The sequence below is a fragment of the Bombus fervidus genome, chromosome 3 (genome assembly GCF_041682495.2).
Source record: "Bombus fervidus isolate BK054 chromosome 3, iyBomFerv1, whole genome shotgun sequence".
NCBI lineage: Eukaryota > Metazoa > Arthropoda > Insecta > Hymenoptera > Apidae > Bombus > Bombus fervidus.
The window spans coordinates 13,599,175-13,622,129 of record NC_091519.1 but is presented as its reverse complement, the minus strand read 5'-3'; the positions used below and the strand labels follow the sequence as shown (position 1 = coordinate 13,622,129).

At 47.9% G+C, this 22,955-nt stretch overlaps 1 protein-coding gene across 5 annotated transcripts in view; it reads left to right on the top strand.

The window, feature by feature from the left end:
* Positions 1-22,955, top strand: part of LOC139985688 (uncharacterized) — a 123,235-nt gene that overhangs the window by 93,729 nt on the left and 6,551 nt on the right. For 2 of the 5 annotated variants that reach the window (XM_072000308.1, XM_072000304.1), the window contains exons 4-9: positions 6,457-7,337; positions 8,267-8,913; positions 9,883-10,063; positions 10,615-10,906; positions 12,017-12,757; positions 12,883-22,945. In XM_072000308.1, coding sequence (XP_071856409.1) covers positions 6,457-7,337; positions 8,267-8,913; positions 9,883-10,063; positions 10,615-10,906; positions 12,017-12,757; positions 12,883-22,945 — 12,805 coding nt within the window. The remainder of the gene's footprint in view (positions 1-6,456; positions 7,338-8,266; positions 8,914-9,882; positions 10,064-10,614; positions 10,907-12,016; positions 12,758-12,882; positions 22,946-22,955) is intronic. The other 3 variants (XM_072000305.1, XM_072000307.1, XM_072000306.1) reach the window with 3 other exon arrangements.

Genomic DNA, 22,955 nt, shown 5'->3' with positions numbered 1-22,955 from the left:
CGTAATCCATATTCACGACGGGGCCACTCGTCGAAACGTTTCTGCCACGCACTTGTTTTACCAGGCCACGTGATATATACGGCGTATCTCGACTATTCCGGTCACCGTACGTGTTCCAACTCTCCAAGAATCACCTTACAGCGCGGCGTACACCATTACGCCAACGAGATTTCGTACCTTTTCCGTGCTGCTCGTCAACGAAAAGATAGACCTTATAGGTTACCTCGTTTGCTTCTTTCATCGATCCTTCGTATTCTCGGATTGATCGTTTTATCGGGACTCAAGAACAAAATATAGGCAATGTACTCTACCAGCATTCGTCGCATACCTTATCCGCGCGCACGACAGCGTCGCGTTTCCACGAAAAGTCAGGTGACCGTGACGACGTGGTCGTTCGCGATGTTGCCACGTCCGAAGATCTGCGCGCGCGCATTAGCGCGCGACCGCCTCTCAACCGAGACGGAGGGGTGGTTGCTTTAGTTGGCAGTACCGTATTACCAATACCTCAGGCCTTATGCTCCCAAACACTGCTACATAATTCTTTTCGAACTAAGATTTTGTATTTCATTAAAGGTTATCATTTTGGATATTATTACGTTATATAAAGTTGAACCTACATCGTTTCGGAGGAACACGACGGATGAACGTTGGTTTCATCCTCGTTTCATCCGTGCATTAAACGTATGAAGTAAATTCGGCTTAAGTTTGAAACGTTTGACTGCTACTACTAACATTTTTTTAGGATCGTTAAAATAATATAAATATCATGGACTAAAAACTTGTCAACAGTGCGAAAGTTTTATATATAATAGTATCGAAACAAGGTACCCAAATACAATATAATATTTTGCAAAAATTGAATGTTATGGCGTAGTTTCACATATTTCAATTTACATATTGGCGCTCACAGGGTGAAATTTGTGTGGCAGGCAACGAACTAACGTGAACGAGAAATTTACACTGCGAAATAAAGCTTAAATCCCTCGTGATAATCCAGATATCTGCAATTAAAGGAGAGAAGACAAGTACACTGACTTACGTGGTGACACGTTATTAACAAAAACTGATATTCTTTACTATCGCTTTATTGATCATAAAATCTATCAGTATTTATTAAAACATTTAGAAATTTAAGAATATTTCTGAGGAATGATATGTACAAGTGAATCATAACTTTCGTAGAAATTTAATCGCATCAGAGTGTTTGCTTTGTTCGAATCGAGTTTAGGAAAACTACATTATATTTTTTTACTGAATCTAGATTTGAACGTGACGACATAATTTTGGGTTTGCATCATTCGAAAATAAGGCATATCGTACTAAGCTTGAACGCGTTAGATACGAGTGGATAAAATGGTTACGGATCAAGCGTGAATCACACATCGAAATATGTTTTATGATGTTTATTAAGAAGATGTTTAATTAGTCCACGTATTATGATAATTATCGAATAAGTAATAGAGGTGGTCGCGGTATTGTCCCGAGGATGACATCAGTGTTTAAGGTATATGAATTGATAATAAGGTTTACGATTTGTATATGAGTTATCCATATGTATAGGGCCAAAGTGCATGCTATGATTTCTTTTTAATCCAGCTCATTTTCAACAGGGCGATCTTTGTATAGGAAAGATTACGATCAAGTTTAGTCCTCGACTACGGTATCTTGCATTCGTATTATCAATTTTGCTAAACGTTACATATCGCTTGCAAAGTGTAAATTTAGCAGTAGGTAGCGTGAAACGATTACTTGTATGTACGAAAATTACTAATTTTATCTACTGTGTTCAACTGTTATCAGCGGACATAAACGTACAGAAACACGTTAATACGACCCTGAAAATATCTTATCGGCCGCCATACCGTACATGCCAAGTACTATTTTATGACAAACTTAAATACGCGTGATTCTAGGAAATCAAATACGTCGTCCGTCATAACAAAACGACATTGCGCTTTTCGTAGGTAAATATTGATATGCAGAAAAAGCTCGCGTGTACTGTTGGCAGGAAGAACGATTTTCTATGCACGATTCTCGTTTCGCGTCTTTGTAAAAAGTTAATCGTATCAGTCTTATATCACATACTCAGATCCTTAATGGCGTTACGGACAGGAATTGCCGTGTACAAATTTTTCTTAGTTCCCTTATCTATGATAAGCTCCTCTCGAATCGATACATGCGGCGTTATCTCGTTTGACATAGACGTTAATCTTAATAAGTTAACGATGACGCAAGGTTTTCCTTCTCTTTTCCCTTCTGTTTTATCTGAAACTGTTGGAGCGCGAACTCCTAAATAAAAAGGTCGAATCGATAAACCGATGTGATTCGGAACAACGTTCAGATCGTCCGTGAGAGTGGACTTTTTCGAAGCCGCGTGTTTTCCCTGCTCAATCCACGTCGACGATATCGAATTGCGATCGGTCGCGTGACCGATACCGTATATCGTTTTGTCCTTCATACGCGAACCGATGACTTTATACTCGAGTGCACATGTTTTTCTACACTGATCGCCAATCGCCGCGCACTTTTTCCACCCGTTTCTTTTTTTCTCGTGCTCGTGAACCGTTCCAACTCATCATATTTCTCAGCGGCGAACTCGAACGAAACAACACGAAGTTTATCTTCGATCTACGGTATCGTGAAAACGGCCTTAACAGGTCCGTCGTGTACGTCTCAAACTCGATTTAACGTGCAGCTTTATCGAGTGTGACAGACGCGTAGAAAAAAAAGACGTGGCATGCGTAATAATCGGCATACGACTACGTTAAATTCACGTAAAGCGCGTACGTACATTTTTACGATTTAAATAAAATTTCGTATGATAATGATTTTACGAACGTGTTAAACATTGTATCGTATTAAGCTTGTTTACGTGGCACGGAAGGCATTGTTATTCCGCCGATCGAGATTACGCGACAATTAAACGATTGTCATCGATTGAAGTACTGTTTTATCACCTGGGTCCTCTTGAACGATAATCTGTCAAACAATAATATCAGTGAAGTTATAGATTACAGATTTCTGTATGAATCTATTTATAACGCAATCGTACGTGCCAAAGAAACTTATCTTTACGAACTAAATCTATTAAAAAGATTGTTACTTCACTGAAAAAGATGGTACTTACGTGGTGTTCTTTTCGAGTTTACTCTACTCTCGTGTGAGGAGAACTTTTACGCAATTCGCGGTGAACCTGAATACGTAGTCTGTTTGCATTAATTATTGCCATTGATTTCGAGTCTGCAGTTAAATCGATGTTATTCATCGGATATGAAAGATCTGCATTTCTTTATTTTTTCTTTCGATTTCGAGGTCTTATTTTAATTTTACATACCTAGTATTATTGCGTAAATCTAGTAACAATAAGATGCGTTGAATCTTAACTCGATAAAGATTCAGCGTCAGAATAATTTGCAGAAAAAGATCTATGAATAATTCGGAAAAAATTAATTTTAGAAACCTTCGTCTATTGGAAATTCGAGTTAGACTAACGAGAAATCGAATTAATTAATATTTTTTAAACAATAATAGTACATCGTATTTATCGCTGTTCCTATAGAATTTTCACCATCTTTCATTAATTTACACTTCATTGACCTCATTTAATATCACGACTTTGGTATCACAAATTTCACTATTGCATTGCATTGTATTGTCACGTTGATTCTGTAAGGAATACATATTATGAAACACATTTACGTTAGGTTACTTAAAGCGAACCAATTGGCTCTTTGTTTATAAAGTGATTTTTTGTTTGTGGACGATTACCATCATAATGAATCGATTGCATATCGTGGATGTTGCAACTATGTTGTAAACGTTATTCAAATAAAACTTAGCCACGTATACGTGGAATTTCGAGTACCAAGAATGAAATTCAAATATTTTTACAAACATTATAAGCCAGGACGTAAAAAGTTAATTTGCAAAATTTAGTTGAAAACCCTGTTAGGGGCAGAAATGTACGAACAGGTAGTGGACGTAGTTATCCATAAAATTATAATCACGCTAGTATATTCATGTTTTATATTAACCTTATAGTACAAGATTATTTCTTTACTATGCAATTAAAATTAATATTTACATTTTTGTATAACCAAAACTAGTATTTAACAATGCTTCGTTGACATCTATTCCCATTACCTGACCACTTACTTTTGTCCTCGAACGTATATACAAATTTTCTACGTAAAAAGGTATAGATAGTTATTTATTTAAGATGCATGTTCTAACTAGCGTATTTAAAAATATTCCACCCAAGCTATGGCGAATTTTATTTACGTTGTACACGTGGAGCATTCTATAGAAAAAATAAAAGGTTCTTCGATATTGCGAGAATGGTCTCATGGAAAAGGAAAAAACGAAAAAAAAGCAAAAACGGGGATAAGAAATAACAAGAGGAAAAGAAAAAGGGTGTCGCCTGGGTAACGGAAAAATTTCACAGCCGCAGCGGATCGCTGGAGGTTCGCATGGCAACGTCCTGGCTCCTCTCGCAGGCAAACAAGATCGTTCGAGAAACGAGAAACGGCTACGCGTAATGCAGCCTTTAAAGAGATTCAGGTCGAAGTTTCTCGCGAAGGTGGGAGATAAGCGCGCCGGTGACCGTATGGTAACGGAATGAACGTGAGGAGGCGTCGGGAGAAAGGCTGCTGATTCTTCGCCATGATTATGCCTCGTGCATGCTGTTAACGTGTCTCGAACGCCATACAACGGCCCATCTACGTGTACGTGAACGTGCATGCACGGCCAGCACGTTCGAACACGAGCGATATAACTCGGTAGAAGATACACACACGGCCAACTTGGACGCAGCGTCGTGATAACAAGCCACGTTTTTGAACTTTGATACCCTGATGAGTATGACCGGCACCGATAAAGACGTAGGAAGAACGGTCGTGGCGCTTAAAGCAGCAGGAAGCGTTGCAAGTTTTTGAAACGCCTAAGCCTGTGCTTCAGGTTGTTTTTAATTTCTCCGATACAAAGGTCCGGAAATTTATCACTTTAGTTAGATTCTTATTTTTACGGTACTGTACGTACGTTTCGTGTCTCGTTAATAGTTTCGTAGGTATGTTATTTTGATAATATAGAGGAATCTCGGAATAAGAAGGAGCAGACAGTTCGGATAACTGGACTGTTCCGACGATAGTACAGGTTCCGTAAATAGCTATTCTCACTAGTTTCTCTTATTACGTACTTCCAAATCGTAGAACGTAAGTGTTTTGAATATTGGAACTTAAGTATTAGGGTGTCCTCAGACAGTCAATAATATTGTGATTATTTCAAGGTTTTCAATGGAAATGCGATTTGTCGGTAAATATTGACAATAGACGTTAATTGATAGTTCGAGGGCACCTTTAAGACTTCGACTGTCTCTTTCTTAACACGTAGAGTTTATTTTGCATAAAAGCTAATGATCATAAACATTAATACACCCATTATAGGAGTAGTATAATCGAAGTGTGTAATTGAAATTACGTTCGATTCTATCTCGGATAGTACAGACTCGGTGTCGGTATTAATTTGCTCGTACAAATGAGGTGCGTATAAACGAAGTTTTACTATAATCGATAATCAAACGTATCACATATCGTAATAATATAGAAATATACGATAGAGGAATAGCTTTCTTTTAAATTCAACAGCGAAAGATCGACGGCATCAATAGCGTATACTTTTAAGTTTCAAGCAAGTTAACATTAGGAAACAAAGCAGCCGATGCTGGGCGAGAACTTGATGGAACGATATGCATATAACGCGGGGAACGTCACCGGTATGATCGATGTCGTCGACGTCAAGGGATCTAGAGGAAATTTCATTTTAAAATTCTTTATACGGTTTCCGTTTTACTGCATTAGGATAAGTTTGTCACGTATCTTCAAACAGTTTGTATCTCTCTTGTCGAGCAAGGAACTACGCTTGCAAGTTAGATTATAACGATAGAAGGAACACTTAAAGTGTATTTGTTGGTTGCCCCTTCATGCTGATTAAGATCAGTGGACTTGGATATCGGTATTTTAACGTACACCATCGGGAACATAGTCCGATCGTCGATCGTAATTTGCTTCTCAAGCCGTATCGATAAAACGATTTTGGACATGTGGTTAAAACTGTTCCGTCAGTCATCGAACCGTTTGACGATACTTGACGGCTCGTCTATTTCGAGCGTACTCTACGATCAAAAAATAAACCGTTCGCTCTACTACGATTAACGAAGGAATTCCTACAAAGGTATACAACCTACAACTTTTCGATTCGTTGTATCGTTAATTAGTAGCAAGTAACGATGCGAGAAAGGGGTGCGATTATTAACGAAACGCGGTTCTTGAAAAGAGCGCGCGATGATTCTAAATTACTATATACAAAGCTTGAATTTTGTATGGTAGAAACAGATCCGTACAGTATTTGCGACTAGTATCGTACCATCGTTTGATTTAATGCGATCGTCGCGTGTTGCAGAAGTTCGGAGGATCACGGATCCGGCGGGGGTAGTGGCGGAGGAGTCAGCGGAGTGGTCGGCAGTGGCGTCGCCGGTTCCGGCATCGTCAGCGGCAGCGTCGGCAGCGGAGTCAGCGGCGGCGGCGGCGGTGGCGGTAGCGGCAGCTGCGGCGGCGGAGGATCCGCTAATGGAGGCGGCGGCGTTGGAAGCGGAATCGGCAGCAGCAGCGGCGGCAACGGCAGCGGCGGCAGCGGCGGCAGCGGTGGCGGTGGCAGCAGTGGCGGTGGCAGTGGCGGCGTTAACGATAGAGAAAGGGACCGAGAGAGGGAGAGGGAGAGGGAGAGGGAAAGGGAGAGGGAGAGGGACCGAGAACGAGACAGAGATCGTGACAGGGACCGGGAGAGAGACCGGGAGAGAGAGAGGGACAGGGAGAGGGAGAGGGACCGAGAGAGGGAGCGTGAGAGGGACCGAGAGCGAGAGAGAGGCGGCGAGGGGTTCGAGTCACGTGGCTCCCACGGCAGTTTCTACAGCAGCGAACGAAGCAGTCGAGGGGTCGGTTCCGGGGGTGGTGTCGGCAGCGTCGGCGGCGGCGGCGGCGGTGGCATCGTCGTCGGCGGCCATCCGGTGGATCCTACTCCCGGTGATCCTGGCGGCTACATACCCCGCGGCCGTCCACCTCCTGCCAGCTCTTATCACGTGACATCGACCAGGGCGAGGGATCGGCTCTACTCGAGAACCGGCCCGTACGCCTCCGGGCCGCCGCCCCCGCCCCACTTAGATCGTCATCGTGGTGGCCTGCCACCGTCCTCTTGGTCGGCCTACGAGTCGACGACCTCGAGGTACGGCAACGCACCGCCGCCACCCTCGCCTGCCAACAACGACGCCTACCAGGACGAGCAAGGTAATTGCCCTTATACGTACCGATGCACCACATCACCCACACCTCTCACATTCTCTTTTACCATCGCGTGTACAACACGTTCGTTTCCACCTTTGCGTCTGCGTCCGCGTCTACGTTCGCGTCTGCGTCCACGGAGTCCGCCTCTGTGGATCTTTTCCTCTGTAAGTGGACGCCTCTCGCGCTTTGACTATGCGTTTCTTCTTTGCTTTCCTTCGTTCCATTTCTTTCGTTGATGCGCGCCTCGGGTCTTTTGCGTGCGCGTATGCACGCGATCGCTGGGTCACGCGGTTCTACCTGCGTTACCACTGCTCGTGGAATACACGTGATTCCCGCGATTCTCGGCATTTCCAAATTCTCCCTTACAATACTTTCTTCGAGTCGTCCTTGCTCTTAAATTCATGACACACGCGTATCAACTTACAGATCGTATAAATGTTTCTTCCACATATCCGGATAATCCGAAACTTGCACGATCCGTGTTTCGCGGTTCGCATCTCAACGCCCCCCGGACGCGACCATCACCCCTCCCTCCGATTTCCCAATACACGCTTGGTAGCGTTTTTCGCGCGGGAATCACGACGATCCAGCCAAATTGAGGGCACGCTTACGCGCTCGCGTTTCAGACTATTTTAGCCGCGAGTGGAGCGCGATGACCGTACGCGTGCGCTCGTTAATGGTACCACGATGCGACTCGAGGCGTGACGATTGTTTTGATAGTTTTAATTACAGAGGCGAGGAAAAACGGAGAAAGAACAACGGGCGGCTTCGCTCTATATGAAAGATGAAAATGGGTATTGTAGAGGTATGGGTGATGGTGGTTGGCAGAGACGCGGCTATTCTAATTAACCGCGTAATATTAGCGTTAAGAATTATCTTATAAGAAGCGTTACCGGAACAAATAATAACGATAACAAAATATACGTGTGTAGATTACATTCGTCGTGTTGTTCCACTAGGCGGCGGTGGAGGCGGCGGCAGTAGTAGCAGCGGTGCGCTACGACAGCACAAAAAACAGCGTAGAAAATCGCGAAGCGGAAGCAGTTCGCCGAGTGGTAGTAGCCGCTCCGGTAGTAGCAGCAGCAGCCGCAGCGGTAGTTCCGCCGGCAGTACTTCCGGGGGCAGTACGTCGCCCGGTAGTTCGCCGCATCGTACCGGAAATGCCGCCGTCACCGAGGACCGCCGGCCGCTCGCAATCCGCGTGCGTAATTTGCCGGCACGCAGCAGCGACACATCCCTCAAGGACGGTCTCTTCCACGAGTACAAAAAACACGGCAAAGTGACGTGGGTGAAGGTCGTGGGGGCGGCCGGCGAGCGATACGCCCTGGTCTGCTTCAAGAAGCCCGAGGACGTGGAAAAGGCGCTCGAGGTGTCTCATGACAAACTGTTTTTTGGATGCAAGATCGAGGTCGCACCTTACCAGGGTTACGATGTCGAGGACAACGAGTTCAGGCCGTACGAGGCCGAGGTCGACGAGTATCATCCGAAGGCGACGCGGACGCTCTTCATCGGCAACCTTGAGAAGGACGTTACCGCGTCCGAACTTAGGAAGCATTTCGAACCTTTCGGCGAGATAATAGTAAGTTGGTCCATTATGACGAGTTCGATTCGACCTGGAACCTAAAAGAGAATTAGCTTTAATGGAAAAATCTCTTTAGATCGAAAGTACCGATGCGTTACAGTCTCAAATAGCGAACTCGAATCAAATTTCTATATAAAGTTGCTTTCTGCAACGAAATCTATTCGATTTTATAATCAACTTTTACGTCATCGTAACTTTTATATTGTCGCGAGCGAATTCAAGTATGAATTAAGCGTTAATCGAGATGTTAGATAGAGATGTTTAATAGCATAGCGATTAAAGCAGAATCTTTTCCTAAACTTTGTAACAAGCGTCAAAGTAATTAAAGATGTAATAGTAACTACGTGTAGTGTCAAATGACGTGTTATAAAATTGCGTAACAAATAACAAATAACACACACGTTCTCTCTCTCTTTCTCTCTCTATATATATACGTGTGTACGTAGACTTCTCTAACACTCGCATCATTCGATAGTAACAACGTCCGAACGGAAGCTTATTGGAAAGTTTCGAGAATCGGAAGCGATCGAAATTTATAACGCGCGAGTTGGTTTTTCGAATATTAACATTTGAATCGAACACGAAACAGTCGAAACAGAATTTTGAAATTTTAATTGTCCCTTTTAATAAGAAACGATACTTTAAATACGTCCTTTGGCACGAACCAATTGATTCTCTTATACGAATAACCGAAACTTCTGGTATTTCTTAGATTCGATTGCATTTCGATTCCTTGGTATATCATCGTTCGAATATCTTTTTTACTTTGCACTATCGTATTTTTGGCTTAACGATATTTTGATGTCTCTTCGGTAATGTTCGATTCTTCATTTTCGTTTAAACGCAAAATTCTTTGCTTCGTAGAAACTTGAAGAGTCGACTAACAGCAAAAAAAAAAAAAGAAAAAAAACAGAACGTCGGCAATGGTGTCAACAAAGAGTTAAATACCATATTTGAATGTTACAGGAGATAGATATTAAGAAACAAGGCGCGGTGTCTAGCTATGCCTTCTGCCAATATTCCGACATCGGTAGCGTCGTTAAAGCTATGCGATCGATGGATGGCGAACACCTGGGTGCGAATCGAATAAAACTCGGATTTGGAAAGTCGATGCCTACGTCCTGCGTATGGGTCGACGGTATCGGAGGTAATTATCGTAAAGAGTTATATCGATTTCTCTAAGAACCACCTATAAAATTGTATAGTTTATGGTTAGAAGCCACCGAATAATTTTTCTCGTCGAACAAAATTGCTAATGATCGAAATCGCTGGAGGCTCGCGAGGATAGGATGTTCTCTAGACTGGTTAGACTGGTCTTTGAAGTGATTCCAAATTGACGAGTATGACCGTATTCTAAAAACAAACGCGTACTTAAAGCGCTACAGCGCCATCAAACTCGCGTCTTTCCCAACGAATATCTGAATTATACGTGCGTTTCAAGCTCTGCATCGCACGATCGCGTCTCATTACGATGATTTGGCGTTACTTATAGACTACGTTTAGGGCTCTTTCGATCTATCCGTCGTATATTTTCTTATCGTTCATAAATAAACGTACATACGACTGGAAACGCGTAACGATTTCAATTGCTAGGGATTTTTTACTGATATTTTACTATTACGTTGCTATAGCAAAATCGACCAACTCTTCAAAGTATGTGCCAATGATGCGTTAACGATACGTTGTACGTTGTTTCAGATTGTATGTCAGAAAAATACTTGAACATGCAATTCCATCAATTCGGACCGATAAACCAGGTGGTCGTGGATCGCGAACGCGGACACGCTTTGGTCTTCTTCGAGCAGATCAGCTGCGCACAAGCCGCCGTGAAGGAAATGCGAGGAGCCGCTCTTCGTGGACGCCGGCTTCAAGTTGACTTCGCCTCCAGAGAATGCCAGGAAACGTTTTACGAGCATCTGGAGCGACAGGGCATCGCTGGGGAGAAACCTTGGGACACGAGGCCATCTCCGGCGGCGACCTTCGATGTCTCGTATGTATAGTTCTCAGCAAAAATACGATATTTTCTCACGACCATTAATTGTCGAAACGTATCTCGGTATTCTTACGTTCTAAACTAGTTGCTTTGAATCGTTCTTTACCATTTCGGCGAGTGTTTTACTTTTCTTGGTCATCTGGATGTTCCCTCCAACTATGTTAAAATTGGCAGAGATCGTTTTTATTCTATCGCAGTGTCGGCTGATCTCGCTAAAGCGTTACCATTTTTATAAAATTCTCGTAACGAGCTGCAGCTCTTGACGAAGGCACGCGATGATTCGATACTTTAAAATAACCATGGATTAAGTAATTTTGTTAATTATGAAAAAGTCGTTGATTGTGATCGTACTTGGGCAATGAATGGGTGGCTACTAAAATGGCTGAGATAAATGAAACGCTCTCCGTAGACAAACAAACATGTTTTGACGAAGAATTTTGAATTACTATAAATGCTACATAGAACGTCTTGCGATGTATGCGACAAACTTTTCCCTAATGTTTAGCAGATATTTTCGTACGAAGGACGCTGTTCGCGTTATCGTTTAAGTTGCACGTGTTATCAAGTTGAGAGAGAAATAAGATACTGCACGTATTTGCGGTTAAACGACAATGCACCTTCGTTTTACCATTTTCGCGTTTTCCGCGTTCGAGAAGATCGGCTAACCTACCTCAAAATTTCTCATTTGGTCATCGTTGACGCGTAAAAACAAAGTTGTACGCTGCAACGCGTTGAATTTCAACAATTAATTCTTCGCAGTTGGCATATTTTTCTGGCGACACTACCAACTTGGTCGAAGCATTTTTAAGTTGATAAATATCTATGTTCGTCGTGCGATTTCGAAAAGAAATAAAAATTTTTAAATTTCGTTTACTATCGTAATCAACCAAATAATAACTCGAGGGATAGGCGGCTGACTCGTTTACATCGACGTCTTTGCGTCAGCCTGCTTAATACAAAAATGACTCATTCCACTCTAGAATGCGTACAAGTTATCGAACGCAAAAGTCGCTGCTAAACATTTGAGAAAAGGCAAAGAATACTTGGCAGACGAGCTCGCCGTTATACAGCAGAGAACATGAAATATAGTACACCCGTTATTTGAAGGATTCCTTGCAGGCGGGAGCGCAGCAGTTTTGACGCTGGAGTGGCGGTTTCAAACTCGAGTAGCCGGTTCACCCGGTACGAAACGCCGCCGAGGTCGAGGACGGCCAGTTACTCCCGCACTTCCGGAGGCGGAAGCACACCGGGTGCCAGTCCGGCTCATCCGACCGCGATGTCCCGCAGCAGTAGGCGCTCCTATCAAGACACCTACTACGACGGCGAGTATACCGACCCAACACCACGCCGTTTCCGCAGCTACGACGAGTTCAGCCAGGGAAGCGGGGCCAGCCACGACGACTATCAGAGCAGCGTGCTCGGCGATGGGAAGCTGAACGACGACGATTGTCCACCTCCTTCGCGCCGACACGCGGTTCAGAGCGTAGTAACCAGCGTGGATCCACCGGCGCCGCCTCCGCCGCTGCTACCACCTCCGGACATTAGGCATCTTCAAAAGGAACGGGTACATCTGCTGGAACAGCTGGAGGAATGTCACAGCAGCGGCGACGAGGTCGGCTTCGCGCCAAAGAAACGAGTAAAGATCGATGGGACGTCCACTGCCATACTCTGCGAGGACGACGAACCCGAGATCGCCTCGTTGCTCGTTACTTCGCACTCCAGCAGGAAGGGTATGGATATCCGCCGAGTCAGCGACAGCAAAGTGGTTGTGCATCATGGTACGAGGAGAGGAAGCTGCGACGGACGAGGTCCAGGACCTTGCAAGCGTCGTCGCGACGTTACCAGCAGGTAACATGGTTTCTGCGTTGTTTTATTGATATTTTAATTAGACATCTTGATTAGAAGTATATAGTGTATTGCAGCTGGTCTGCAACAGTTAAAGTAGTAACGCGTCAATCCGATTTCTGTCGAAGGCATCACGAACACCACGATGGTTCGCGTCCGGGAACTCCGCTAGTGGACGAAAGGCCGGAGAACTTGGTGCCTAGCGAGCCAAGGCGGTTTCGCGAGAGAAGTCACGACGGTCCTCTCTCGCTACCGTTACCGAGGTTCGCGGCTCAAATGCTGAACAACAATAACAACAACAATAATAATAATAACAATAACAACAGCAGTAACAATAATAACAACAACAGCGGTAATAGTAATAACACCGGTAGCAGCAATAATAGTAGTAGCAGTAGTAGTCGATCGAACAACTCGAGTCTCGCGAAGATGACCAGTCCGCCGTGTATCAACCTGTCAACGGCGCCGAGTCCTCGAACGGCACCGCAGCCACCTGCTTCGCCACCGCCTCGTCACCTCAGTCCAAGTCCAACGAGTTCCGACAGCGAAACAGCACCTCAATCGCCTAGTCTCGAAGAAAGGATACGTTCCCTCGACGAGAAGTACGAGAAATGGTCAGGATCGAGGGCGTTAAGCGCTGCCGGAGGCGACGCACTGGCGAAGCTGGACGCCACGGCGTCCGAGAGATTCAGGTTTCGACACAAGTTGCTTGATTTGGATCTGCACGAAGTACAACCGAGCGATATCGTCAAGTCGGTTCTTGCCAAGAGAAGCGTGTTCGACGAGGACTCGAAGCGGCTGGAGAACTTCAGCGAGAAGTACGAACCGAGAGAGTTTACCGGCGTAATCGGTGTCGGTTCGATGATCGGTAGTAGCGTGAGCGGCCTCGCGTCTAGCGGCAGTTGCACCAGTAAAGTTTGCTTGCAGTACCCATTTCCTAGTCATCCACCGGTACAACTGTCCAGCAGCACCTCTATGACCGGTCAAATCGGCATTGGCACAACGTCCTTATCGTCGAGTTTAACGTTTACGACGACTATGTCGTCGACGTTGAAGGCTCCGGACCCACGAACGGTGGTCCAACACAACTGTGTGCACCCGACGCCGACCACTCCGATCACACCCGGCACGTCGATCAAGACTGTTAGCCCCGAATTACCACCGGTTTCTCTACCGATCGGTCTTGGTAGCGGAACGGCAGCCACCAGCGGCAATAGTAGCGGTTTAGCGTTAGCGAGTAGTATTCTTAGCAGCAACGGTAGCGTAAGTAGTATTCACGCTCTCGGAGCCTCTACCGCCCGAGGATCGATCGGTACCAGTGGCTCTTCCGCGTCGGCATCCGCATCGGTCACCATCGCATCATCGCTCGCTTTCTCGACGACGATGCCGACGATGGCGGTTCCCACGACGGCAGCCACCACGTCTGTCTTGACGACAACCCCGATCACGCAAGCCACGATCTCGACCACGTTGAACGCCACGTCGGCGGCCTCCTCGTTGTCGTCAACGTGCTCCCTATCGAGTAGTCAGTATCAAACTTCCATGTCCACAGTCACCTCGATAATACCGTCTTCCACGACATCCTTGTCGAATTCTTCGTCCTCTTCCTTCTCCGTCACCACCGCTTCTTCTTCGTCTTCATCGTTATCGTCGTCGTTATCATTGTCGTTGTCATCGTCGACCACCGACGCTTCCCGGTCTCGTTTGAGGAAGGAAGTCGGAGGTTGTAATCGAGAAAGTCGAGAGTTCCGGGACAGCAAAGACGGCAGAGACTCCAAGTACGGCGGTAAGAGCAAAGATTGTCAGAGAAAATCGCGGAAAGAGGATGCGGACATTGAAAGAAATCGTAAGGATCGGGAGGAGAAGGATGGGAGTGGCAGTTCGTCTATGACGAACGACGTTGCCGATAACGACGGGCACGCGAGGGAGAGAGAGCTGAAGGAGAACAAAGAAATGCGATACGAGAGGAAGGAAAGAGAAGAGAAGGAACGAAGGGAGAAAGAGGATCGCGAGAGGCAGGAGAGAAGAGAGAAGGATGATCGCGATAGGCAGGAGCGGAAGGAACGCGAAGAAAGACGAGAGAAGGACGAGGAAAGACGAGAAAGGGAGAGATTGGACAAAGAACGACAGGAGAAGGATAGGAGGGAGAGAGAGGAGAGAGAACGGGAAAGAAAGGAAAGGGAGGAGAACGAGGTAAAGGAGAAAGAGAGGAGAGAGAAGGAAAGATTAGAACGTGAAAAGAGAGAGCGGGAGGAAAGAGAACGTCAGGAACGTCGGGAGAGGGAAGAACGAGAAAGGAGGGAGCGAGAAGATCGTGAGAGGAAAGAGCGGGAACTTCGCCTGGAGAGAGAAAAGCAGGAGAAAGAACGGTTAAGGAAGGAAAGGGAAGATCAAGAGAGGCGGGAAAAGGAAGAGCGAGATAGATTGGAACGAGAAAGGAGGCGAGAAGAGAAGGAACGTGTCGAGAGGGAGAGAAAGCGCGAAAGAGAGGAGAAGGAGCGGCTGGAGAGGGAACGACGGAAAGAGAAAGAGGAACGAGAACGGGCGGAGAAGGATAAACGCGAGAAGGAAGAGAGAGAAAGGATCGAACGGGATAAGCACGATCGAGAAAAGAGGAGAGAACGCGAGGATCAAGAAAGGCGAGAAAAGGAAAAGTCCGAGCGCGAGAAAAGAAGAGACAGAGAGGAGAAAGACAAGGAAAGACGAGATCGCGAGGAAAGCAAACGACAACCCACCGAGAATCATCTTCATCAGTCCATTTCCCAGTCTCAAAATCAAATTTCCCCCGGGCCGGTGTCTATCAAGCGACGATGCTCGTCGCAGGATGGCCCGACCGAGGATGAAGCCAAACGCATGAAGATTTCCGAGCACAGGAGGGACAGCAAAGACCGGCCTAGACAGAATAGAAGGTCCGAGGATCGAAAACATAGGAACGATTCTCACAGATCCAGTCGGGAAAGTAGGGAGAGTCGAGATGGAAAGGAGGGTAGCAGTGGTAATGTATTCACACACGTTCAAGACACCAGGGAGCAATCTCACTCGACCGAGATGAGTAGAGAGTCGATCAGGGAGAACCGAGAGAACAACCGCGAAGGTGGAGGAAAAGAGAAGCAGCGAAACAAGAGGAATCGATCGGAGAAGGAGTCCAGGGAGCGGAGTCCAAGAGTGTCCCACGAGTCGGACAAAGAGTTCCTATCGAGACTGGATCTTTCAAAGCGCAACGACTCAAATTCGCCGAGCGAACAGACTGCGATTGGTTCGAATCATTCGCGAGAAATGCAACAGCAGCACCAGCATCACCAGCACCAGCACCAGCACCATCACCAACAGTCTTCCTTAAATCTACACAGTGACGTGGACGACGGTCCTCTATCGACGCCCGATATTCAGGTAGCCAGGCATCCATCCGCCACGGACACGGACAGCGACGAACCTAAGAAGCACTCCATCTTTGATATCGTTGACGACGAGCCCGCATACATCAGTATGTATGACAAAGTGAAGGCACGCTCGACCAAGAACATGCAGAAACTAGAAGAGGAGAAACGGCAAGTACGACTTAAGGACAAATTTTCACAACTGAAGCAGAGTCGAGCGAGGCGGGAAGAGAAAAAGCAGAGTACATCGTGGGACGGAGACTCGGTGTCTAGCAAGGCTTTGACGGAAGACGAGGCCACCTCGGAATCTGACTCGGCCAGAGCCAAGTCTTTGTCCAGAAAGAGTTCTCGATCTCGAATTCACTCCGACACCAGCGAGGAAGAGGAGGCATCGTCGTTCAACAACAAGATTCGCAAGGTCGTCAAAACAGAGAGGTTCCTGGAAAGCGACGTCGATCTCGGATTCGCTGACACCGAGGAGAAGCACAACTCCATGGAGACGACGAACGTGGTAGTTGTGAACAGTGTCGTTCACTCGAACGTGAAAGAAGAATCGCGCACTTCGGACGATGACGAACGGATCCCAGTGTCATTCAGCCGTGGAAACCAACCAGCGATCGTGGTTAACAATCATGAGCGGGATTCGTCGCGGAAAAAGTCACACAAGAAGAAACAGAAGCGGCAAAAGAACTCGATGTCGACCGAAGACAGCCTAAGCAAGACCGAGTCCTCGGACATTGTCGAGCATAAAGCCAAATCGAACATCGTGACGAGTAACGCGGCGGCGACGGCGGATTGTCGACCCAATCATGCGACCGAATCCGTCAACGCATCCACGACTGTCGTCACGTCTGTTACCACGACGGTTTTGGAAACGACAGAGGAAAGGATACGATCGGACAAGAAGCAACGGAACAAAAAAGATAAGAGGAGGGATAGGAACGCGGATGAAAAAGCGAAGGCACGAAGAAAGAGGCTCAACAGACAGGAAGCTAGAGATTCGCAACGTATGGAAGACATATTTGGTCCGTTGTCAGACGACGTCGATGACGCTCCGTCGAACAATGCGCTCTTCGACCGGTTGGCCAATAACACCTACGCTTCGGACAGCGACGGTGGTCACAGTCCGGTGTTGGACGTGGAACGAGTCAGGCGAAAGGCGGAGAAGAAGCGTCGTCATCAAACAGAGGACGAAAACAGCGTGGACTTAGCCGAGGCGGGACGGGAAATCGAGGCGAAGCTCTTGGGGCTACCGAGCTCACCGAAATCGGCCGTTGCATGCACGGAGAGTAACGACCATGACGTGTTCCGATTCACTGACGACAACGACAGCATCGAACCATGCGCACCGTCTGCCATTCCGGAGAAGATCAAGGAAAAGAAGAAGAAGAGGAAAAAGTCAAAGGAAGAGCGGAGTCGGAAGGATTACCATCATCATCACCACCACCATCATCACCATCACGAGAAGAGCGGCGAGTTGCCTTACCTGGGGGCGGATCCTAGTCCCCCGAGAGCAAGTAGCCCGTTGATTGCCAAAACGATGTCACCTACTCTGCCTACATCTAGAGATGTTTTGTTGAGTCCCATTCCCAAAGTTTCGTCCAACACCTGCGTGTCATCGACGACAGTACCATCGTCGATGAGTCCTCCATCGAGCGGTGGTATTCAATCAGGTGGGAAACCAGAGAAGAAGAAGGACAAGTTCATCCCAGGCTTCGGTATCGAGATCGACGAGACTATTCACGAAAATGCGGTGAAGAGTATTTCGGAACCGGAAGAACGCGAAAGCAGGGAGGAATCGGAAGTGAATGCACCGACCACGCCGCTCACACAAACCGAGGACAAGCCACGAGTCGCGATCTCTCAGGAGGAAACCGAAGACGCGGTAGCTGCTCTGTTGGAGGAAACCTTCGGAGTGTCGACGGAAGACTTTTCGTATGAAGGCGAAGAGGAAGACGCGGAAACGGAAGACGCGGTCGGAGCCCCGGCCGAGGCGCCTCAAGAGGACGTCGAGGAGATGCAGCAGGCCGTCGAAAGTCTGAACGCCTCTACGGCGGAGGGAGAAACGGATATGAAGCCAGACACTCCTCAGAGCGAGCACGACTTGCAGATAGATACGGATACGGAGGAAGACCCGAATTACGAGACGTTCGATTTGAGCCAACCACCGAAAACGCCAGACATTCCATCGTACTACAAATCACCTACCAAGACCCCCGCCGCCGTCACCACCGTCGTCGCGCCTTCCGTACCTACGACGGAAAAGACCATCGAGGCGCGCAGATCGTCCGTACCACCGAAATCACCGAGTCCACCGACTTCCATAATCGCTCATTCCTGGAATGTGAACGAGAAGCCGCGAGAGGTAGTTAAGACTGTGCAAGCGACCGAGAACGTCGACGAAACCAACGTTACAGCAACCAGTCCGGAGAGAATGAACAACTCTCAGGCGCGTCGCGCTTCGATCTCACCACCCCCGCAGTACAAGCAACCGGTGTTAGGTCCTTGCAGCGTGCCGATCACCAGCGAAACGCCTAGAATAGCCGCGACCAGTCCTAGACCGTCGGTGCCACAGCCACCGTCAACGCCGCCATCCATCGGCGTGCAGTCCCTTTACCAAAAGCTCCCTGTGTCACCACAGTCACAGATGGTCTCACCCATGCGACAAACTTCTCCCAGAATGCAAAACATCCCCGCGGTTTCAACCTCGGCCTCCTCGAACCAAACTCCACCGTTGCCACCACCGTTGGTTCCATCCAGAATGCCACCTTTGGTTCCCTCGCAACTGTCGCCGAGAATTTTGCAGCCACTTTCGCCTAACGGTCAATGGTCTCGAAACTCCGCCCTCAGTCCTCACGTACCGAGTGTCGCCAAACCGTCACCACCACCAGCCAGGATCGCGGTGAGCAGCGTACCCGTCTCGGCTCACAGGCCGGACACACCGACGCAACAGATATATTCTACGGCGGCCACTCAGCAGCCGGTTATTCAACACGCTCCAGGCATGAGAGCTCTAGCACCCAGTCATCCTAGAGGTGGATTACCGCCGTTGACGCTGAATATTCCACACCGTCCTTACATGCCCGTACCACCTTTGGCTCCGGGTGGCGTGCAAGTCAAGAGCTCTAGGGATTCGACTCTCGGCGGAAAATCTTTGATCGAAACGTTACTTCCGGTAAATCCTAATGAGCCTCCGCAACGTTTGGAGGAACCGAAATTGTCACCAGCCGTTATTCCAGAACCAACGAACAAGGCTTCCACTTCACCGAAGGTTCCTTCGCCGAACCAGCCGCCCACGTATATCCCTGAAACGGCCAAGATTGAAATCAACGCTAGCACGTCCAGCCTGGTATTCGGCAAACCCACCAGCATCCCAGAAACTTGTTCTTTGTCGTCCAGAGGTCAAAAACAAATTCCAGGCTCCATTACCACGGACAACAATTTATTGTCCCCTAGGCAGAAGCAAGAGATATCGAGTCTTCAACTTTTGACCACGCACGTGCCACGTACCTCCACACCTAGTCCCGTGATAGTCACTCACGGGCAGCCTCACCTAGTCCACAAGTCCATGGTGCACACCATCGGAGCGTCTACTGTTTCGTCAGCGAATCAACCGTTGATCAAGACGGTTGTACCCATGCCAGTTTGTCAGCAGCAGCAGCCACAACAGCAGCAGCAGCAGCAACAACAACAGCAGCAACAACAACAGCAGCAACAACAACAGCAACAGCAACAGCAACAACAGCAACAACAACAACAGCATCAACAACAACAGCAGCAGGAGCATCAACAACAACAACAGCAGCAGCAGCAACAGCAACAACAACAGCAGCAACAGATCTCATCATGTGTAACAGTTTCCATGCCTGAAGACAAATGCGTCGTCACACAAACGTCACTTTCGTCTCTAAACAGCAGCCAAAGGCATTCTCCGGTTCTGCAATCCAGTCATCTCTCCAAACCTCACCTCCCATTGGTATCTACAGTTTCGCAAGCCATCGTCTCCAGAACTACGACAACGGTACCTTCCACGGTTCCGTCTTCCGTTCCCACTGAACAGAACACCACCGAGTGCGTGCTAGAGTCGCGGCTACCACCAGAACAGGAGCTCCAGGTCGATCCCGATGCACAGATGGCACAAACGGCTCAGCCCATGCAACTTACTCCGCCCATACAATCCACACAACTGATTGATGTTATAAAAGAGGAACCATCCGATATCCTGAAGCACGAGGATACCATCGCGATCAAGGAGGAATTATCGAACAGCGAGTCCGAGCAACCATTCAATCAGTCATTGAATGCACCATGCGACAACGCGATGGAAGCAAAATCTCCAAAGGTCGAGCAACAACTGGACCAGATAAAGTCGGAGAAGCTATTATGTACGTTGAAGTCCGAATCCAACGACGGCGATTGTCTCGTTCCTAAAATGATGGAAGTCGAAATCAAGACGGAACCCGCGAACCTCGAGGTCAAAGAAGAAGAGGAAGAGGAGGAAGAGGAGGAGGAGGAGGAAGACGAAATTCCCAAGGAGAACGAGGAAGCGGACATGGAGGAAGAAGCAGCGGAGGATCCACTGAAAGAGCCGTGTACTGATCCGCTCGCGATAGATGCGTCGAAAGAGGATCCGGCTGACAGTAAAGAAGATAGCGATTATTGGTCTGCGAAGGAAGTAAACATCGAGAGTGTGATAAAGAAGGTAGACGCGTTGTGCGATGGCGAGGGCAACGACGATGGTGACAAGGAAACGGCACAGCACGGTCAAAGCGTTACGAATGAAACACAGGAACAGCAACCAAAGAGCAACGAGTCCGAGTGGTTTAACCGCGCCGAGGCAACCGAGTCCGAGACCAAGAAGAACTTCGTTGCGACCAACGAGGAACAGGACGAGGGAGTGGAGACGTGCGAAAGCGAGTCGACAAAGAGTCGACGTGGTCGAACCAAGAGTAGACGAGGATTCGGTAGCCGCGGCGGTGTGAGCACCAGACGAAGCAGCAGAAACACAACCACCACCGTTGTGCATAAACGAGGAGCGAGGACTTCCAGGGGAAGCAAACATCACGTAGAGAAGAACAAGCTGCCGGCAGACGTTTACGAGTTCCACGACGATAGCGAGGAAGATAATGCTGGACGGCCGCGATTGATTCTCACGATCAAGTCACCAGTGCCGAGTCTGACTGGTCCGAACGCGCAACCAGCGACGCCTATAGCCGCTGTGAAAGAAGTGCCGCCGGAGGAATTCGTCCCTCCAGCAGCGAACACCAGAAAGTCCAGGAGACTGGCCGAAAGAGATGGAAGTAGAAACACGATCGACGACGTGATCGAAGACGTCGTGCGTGGCTCCGCGATGAACAAGGGAGTGCTAGGAGGATCTATTGGAGGAAACATACACGCCACCAGACGAAGCACTAGACACAACAACTCTTCTCGTAACGTTCAAAACACGGTGCAACAACTGACCGAACCTAGAAAGTCACCGCGAGGTATTCGCAGCAAATCGGTACGGAGAACTTCCGAGAACGACGACGAGGAGGAATATCGAGAACTGATAAAGATAAAGGAAACACCCGCGGCGCCGCAGCAGGAGCTCCAGAACAAAGAGGAGAGCGTCGTTTCACTTCGGGACGAGACCACGCCGAAGCCCGAAGAAACGAGTCAGCAGCAGCCTGCAGCTGCGCCGTCACCCACGCACAAACCGGTATCTCATGAACCGATGACGCTGATAGATCCAGTCACTGGGATGTTGATACCGATGAGAGAGTCGGAGGAAGGTCAATACATTCCTGTTTCCACCACTTCTGGACAGACGCAGGCGGTGAGCAGAGCCACGTGCGATTCGAGAAACACTCCGGCCGGTTTGGTGAACACCGTGGTCGTTACGCCCAATACAACCGAGACGTTGCGACCAAAACAGCCGCAGCCGGAGAATTTAACCGTCTCCGAAGAACTTAAGAAGGAATCTGTTTCGGAACCACTTCAACAAAATCAACAAATCCAACCACAGACTAGCGTTATCACGAAACCACAATCTCCGGTTGTTCACCAAGTCACCTCCGCAGTCAGCATGGTTCAGCCAGCACCAACGATTTCCAATACAGTTACCTCTATAGCTACGACGGTGGTAACTATTCCACAGACGACACCCACTTGTTCCACCCCGCCGAAACCCACGAGCCTCAAGGCTCACGTCTTGAACGCCAGCAAGCTGGCTACACCGGCTCAACCGCAGCAGCAAGTGGTCATTACCAAACCGACGGCCTCCGGCGTGGCTAGTCAACCACCGTCGGTGGTGCAGCAACCACCAAATCTCGTAAAATCAACGCAGGCCGTGCAAGCATTGCATCTTCAAGTTTCTAGCAACAGAGTATCGTCACCGAGCTTAAGTCCACGTGCTAAACAGCCGGTAGCGCAGATTGGTGCAGCGAATGGAAAAGGTCAAGGACAACCCATGTCTCCAGTACTGAACAATACTGGTGCTCCACCGAATCCTAAGCAGCACCTCCTGCAGGCGGCAAAACAGCAGACACCCACGATAGTGAATCTTCCTCAGAAATTAGCTATGAGCGTCCAACCAGCTAGCGTAACTACGACACCGACATCGAGAATTCATCAACCTATCTCTCAATCAACGGCATTGAAAGGCATCAACGGACAGCCGCATCCTCTGAATCCGAAGGCTCATTTGCTGCAGGCTGTGGTACCACCTATGGTCGCAGGTGTGGTGGCTAGCCCACCCACTCAATCTCACCTGATAAACCCGCAGCCCGCTAGCGTCAGCTGCTCGAGACCTCCAGCACCAAAACCACCACCGGTAATGGTTA